The sequence below is a fragment of the Panthera pardus genome, unplaced genomic scaffold (genome assembly GCF_024362965.1).
Source record: "Panthera pardus isolate Hobbes unplaced genomic scaffold, ASM2436296v1 HiC_scaffold_24, whole genome shotgun sequence".
NCBI lineage: Eukaryota > Metazoa > Chordata > Mammalia > Carnivora > Felidae > Panthera > Panthera pardus.
The window spans coordinates 80421551-80427072 of NW_026526810.1; the positions used below are offsets into that span (position 1 = coordinate 80421551).

The following is a 5522-nucleotide window of genomic DNA, read 5'->3' on the forward strand; positions in this document are numbered from 1 at the left end:
TGAGTTCGAGCCCCACGTCGGGCTCTGGGCTGATGGCTCAGAGCCTGGAGCCTGCTTCCAGTTCTGTGTCTCCCTCTCTCTCTGCCCCTCCCCCGTTCATGCTCTGTCTCTCTCTGTCTCAAAAATAAATAAACGTTAAAAAAAAATTAAAAAAAAAAAAGATATAGGAATCAACTTTTTCAAAAAAGTTGCTATTAATAATCCCAATATAATTATTGAATAGTTTTGTCTTTCTCCCTATATTGAAATGTAATCATAGAGCAAATTAACATATTTTCATTGGTCTATTTATAGACTCTATTCAATTGAGTGCTGTTGCATTAAGGTTGTGTTATGGTAGGTTTTAATATCTAGTGTGCTAAATTCTCCCCCAATTATGTGTTGTTTTTTTAACTAGGCAAAGAACTTCATTAACCTCTGTTTCAAAATTTATTCCCAGGCTTCTTCAGCTTAATTAGCTGTGAAGAATGAATTGTGACAAGCAAAAAACTGAAAAGAGCTGCTAGTGGCTAGGGGACTTGGGCTTAAAACTATCGGATCTAGATTTTATCAGGTTCATGAACAAAATTTTTAAAAGCAGTTATAAATAGTAGCAGATGCTATGGTAAAGTAGCATCTCCCAGTAACTTCTTTGAGTTCTGTCTTCTTCAGAAGCCAACTTCCAATCACATTGTTGCATTCTTGGAAATGCATGAAAATTATCCACAAGATCTGGAACTTCATTATCAGTCTCTTCAGTAGCAAGTGATGCTTTTCCATCCCCAGAGAGTTTAGACAGAACTTCTGCCAGTCTCCTTACACTAGTCCCACTGTCTGTACCAAGCTGGGTTAAGATGCTGGGTAGGCTTTCTGTCAGCAGTTTTGCCTCAGCATGGCCTGTAATGGTGAAAGTACTGGCTGCCAGAGACACCTGAACTTTAGAGTTGTGATAATGCCTCACTGTTCCTTGATTTGTAAATATAGTCACCTCATCAGTGTGAGAGATATTGTTGACTCCTAATATTCTTTCAGGAGAACTAAAGATTTTTTCTCTTCTGCTGTAGCTATTCTGTGAACCACCTTCTTTCTGCAAGCAGTTCCTTTTCCACCCGTGTGTACTTGTGCCTGCAGTGTGGCAAGTTTCTCCTGGCTCACGATAGTTCCTTTCTTCTTGTCGGGGTGGAAGTGGGGTTGTGCAGGGAGCTAGGGTTGTCACTCAAGGGGTTGCAGGCAGACCAGCTGGGATTAGGGGCACACAGGTAGGGATGCCCCCAATTATACTTTTCCAAATGTTCCAAGATAATACGTATTTTAATGAAAACTTTAGAATCACTTTTCAAGTTTCCAAAAAACTAATTTTGACGTTGATTGTACTGAATTTATAACTTAGGAATAATCAATATCTTTAGAATATTGACTCTGACTAAACAAACTAGTGTTTCTCTCCATTTATTCTATCATATATGTTAGTAAAATTTTAGTTTTCTTCCTACAGGTTCTGCACATTTTTATTAAGTGTAGGCCTAGGGTTTGTGTGCATGTGTCATTTGCTATTTTGAATAGGAATTTTTCCCTGCATCATATATTCAGTTAGTTGTTTGTAAATAGAAAATTTGGAGATATTTTTCCAGTCTGCAGGAAGCTGCTTTGTTTTCCTCTTGTTTATAGTGAAGACTTCTGTGACTATTTCCCTCTATCCAGTGACTGATTGAATCATAGTTAAAGAAACCAAGTAAGGCACTTCACCAGAAAGGCGAAAATTTCTTTTTTTAAAATTTATTTAATCTCTACACAATGTGGGGGTCAAATTCATGACCCTGAAATCAAGGGTCGCATGTTCTTCTGACTGAGCCGGCCAGGCGCCACAAGAAAATTTCTTTTTGTTATAGGTTGGACCTATAACATGTTTAACTGATTTGAATGGTAAGTCTTAATTCATTAATAGCTAATTTTTTCCCCTATGGCTATTACCAACAATGCTCTGTTGAACCTCCCTCTGGTATCAGGCTTTCTTAACAATTTGGTCCAATTCTGTACCCTTAAAAAAAGCCCTTTTTTTGTGAAATTGAGGGACAAAAAGGGTTGAAAAGACTTCGCTTACTACATTCTGTTTTATAGTTTTGACTTTGGAACCATGTGAATGGTTCATATAAAAAACTTGAATCAACAACCTAACCTTACACCTTACAGAGCTGGAAAAAGAACAGCAAATAAATCCCCAAACCAGCAGAAGACAGGAAATAATAAAGATTAGAGCAGAAATCAATGCTATTGACACCAAAAAACAGAACAGATCAATGAAACCAGTAGCTGGTTCTTTGAAGGAATTAACAAAATTGATAAACCCCTAGCCAGTTTGATCAAAAAGAAAAAGGAAAGGACCCAAATAAATAAAATCAAGAATGAAAGAGGAGAGATCACAACCAACACAGCAGAAATACAAACAATAGTAACAGAATATTGTGAGGAATTATATGCCAATAAAATGGACAATCTGGAAGATTTGACCTCAGCCGCAGCAACTTCTTACTCAACACATCTCCAAAGGCAAGGGAAACAAAAGCAAAAATGAACTATTGGGACCTCATCAAAATAAAAAGCTTCTGCACAGCGAAGGAAACAATCAGCAAAACTAAAAGGCAACCGACGGAATGGGAGAAGATATTTGCAAATGACACATCAGATAAAGGGTTAGTATCCAAAATCTATAAAGAACTTATCAAACTCAACACCCCAAAAAAAAAACAATCCAGTGAAGACATGGGCAGAAGACATGAATAGACACTTCTCCAGAGAAGACATCCAGATGGCCAACCAACACATGAAAAAATGCTCATCACTCATCATCCAGGAAATACAAATCAAAACCACAATGAGATACCACCTCACACCTGTCAGAATGGCTAACATGAACAACTCAGGCAACAACAGATGTTGGCGAGGATGCAGAAAAAGAGGATCTCTTTTGCATTGTTGGTGGGAATGCAAGCTGGTGCAGCCACTCTGGAAAACAGTATGGAGGTTCCTCTAAAAATAGAACTACCTATGACCCAGCAATTGCACTAGTAGGTATTTATCCAAGGGATACAGGTGTGCTGTTTCTAAGGGGCACATGCACCCCAATGCTTATAGCAGCACGATCAACAATAGCTAAAGTATGGAAAGAACCCAATGTCCATCGATGGATGAATGGATAAAGAAGATATGGTATATATATATATATACAATGGAGTATTACTTGGCAACAAAAAGGATGAAATCTTGCCATTTGCAACTACGTGGATGGAACTAGAGGGTAGTATGCTAAGCAAAATTAGAGAAAGACAAATATCATATGACTTCACTCATATGAGGACTTTAAGACACAGAACAGATGAACATAAGGGAAGGGAAGCAAAAATAATATAAAAACAGGGAGGGGGGACAAAACATAAGAGACTCTTAAATATGGAGAACAAACAGAGGGTTGCTGGGGGGGTTGTGGGAGGGGGGATGGGCTAAATGGGTAAGGGGCATTAAGGAATCTACTCCTGAAATCATTATTGCACTAGATAGTAACTAACTTGGATGTAAATTAAAAAAATAGATAAATAAACTTGAATCAAAAGGAAAAGAAAATCCCTAAAAATGTGAAACAAATAGATACAAGTGAACTTTGGAGTATATCATTGATGGTATAACCACACAGAAAAAAATATTTGAAATGACTTTAAAACTCAATCATTTGATGTACCTTCCTGGCAGGATATATCTTAAGTAAATAAAATAGTCAGTTGTAATTGGTAGTTCTATTGTTAGTGGTAATATTAGTATTGTCACTTTGAAACTACTTTGTGCACTATGTATATATATATACATGTGTGTGTGTGTGTATGTGTATATATATGTATATATGTATATATATAATGCATAAACAAGTAATTATGTTAATTTCATTAAATATTTTCTGTGTAATAAAAGATACAAAAATATAAAATATAAATAAAAATATAAAATCAAAGAATTTAAGGGAAAACTCTAATTTCATTTGATTTGGAAATAACTATATGAATTCATAATTTAGTGTTCTTTCAAAAATTCACATGTTTCCTAGCTTTGTCTACAGAGTGGGCATAGAAATAATGACAGTCCAAAAGTGGTGAGGCATCCCAGTGCTGTAGTCTCTGAATGCTATTTTCCAACAAAAAGAAGCAGGGCTCCTTGAAGAAATGGCTGACCCTAGATCTAGGGCAGGAAATGTACAAGATGAGCTTGTCATGATAGAAAGCGGGGATGCTAAGGGGCACTTTTGGAGGTTTCTGAGACAACTCATTCTTTTTTATTTTTTTAAGTTTATTTATTTATTTTGAGAGAAAGAGAGAAAGGGTGCAAGCCGGTGAGGGGCAGAGAGGGAGAGAGAGAATCCCAAGCAGGCTCTGTGCTGCTAGCACAGAGCCCGATATGGGGCTGGATCCCTTGAACCATGAGATCATGACCTGAGCCAAAACCAAGAGTCAGATGCTTAACTGACTGAGCCACCCAGGCACCCCTCTGAAAATTTTGTTTTAAGTGACACTGTACCAATGATGGCTTTATTATAAGTTTTTTACTTACATGTATCAAAGTTGGTTTTTTTTTTTTGTTTTTTATGGGGTTTCTGGACCACAAGAAACACTAGAATGCTGATTTTCATTTGCATAGTAATAAAAATCTGGATATTAAATAAGCACTCAAGTTCATCCTCTGCTTTTTGGATTATGTGATGGTTAATATTATGTATCAACTTGACTGGGCCACGAGTGCCCAGATTTTTGGTTAAACATTGTTCTTGATGTGTCTGTGAAGGTGTCTTTTATTTTTTTAAGTTTATTTACTTTGAGAGAGAGAGAGTGCACTCACACATGAGCAGGGGCAGGGCAGAGAGAGAGAGAGAGAGAGAGAGAGAGAGAGAGTCCCAAGCAGGCTCCTCGCTCAGAGCAGAGCCCAACTTGGGGGCTCTATCTCACAACCTGAGATCATGAGCCAAAATCAAGTCCATTGCTTAACCGACTGAGCCACCCAGGTACCCCTGTTAGGGTATTTTGGGTGAGATTAACATTTGAATTGGTGGACTGAGTAGAGCAGATTGCCCTCCCTAATATGAGTGGCCCTCATCCAATGGCCTGAATAGAACAAAAAGGCTGCCCCTCCTACAAGTAAGAGGGAACCCCTCCTGCCTAACTGCTATGAACTGCACATAGGGTTTTTTTCACCCTTTGGACTTGAACTGAATGATCGGCTCTTGAGTTCTGAGCTTGCTGGTTTTTGGACTGAAACACTACTGGGTCTCCTGAATCTCAAACCTACAAACTTGGATTGGAACTACATCATAGGCTCTTTTGGATCTTTGGCTTGCTGACTGCCCATCCTAGAACTTTTCAGCCAATTCCTTATAATCTCTTTACATATAGCCATCCATACTATTGTTCTATTTCTCAGGAAAACCCTGACTAATGACGATTAATTACTCTGTTTGATATCCCTTCACTTCTGCAGATTTGAATTTTAACTTCTAATCTTCTCAG

General features: G+C 37.8%; 1 protein-coding gene across 1 annotated transcript; it reads right to left on the reverse strand.

The window, feature by feature from the left end:
• Window positions 1-580: 580 nt before the first annotated feature.
• On the reverse strand, window positions 581-4781 carry LOC109253275 (transcription factor BTF3-like). Its single transcript, XM_053888729.1, is given in 3 exon segments — window positions 581-1000; window positions 1003-1182; window positions 4743-4781. Coding segments are annotated over 3 exon segments (639 nt in total).
• Window positions 4782-5522: the final 741 nt, after the last annotated feature.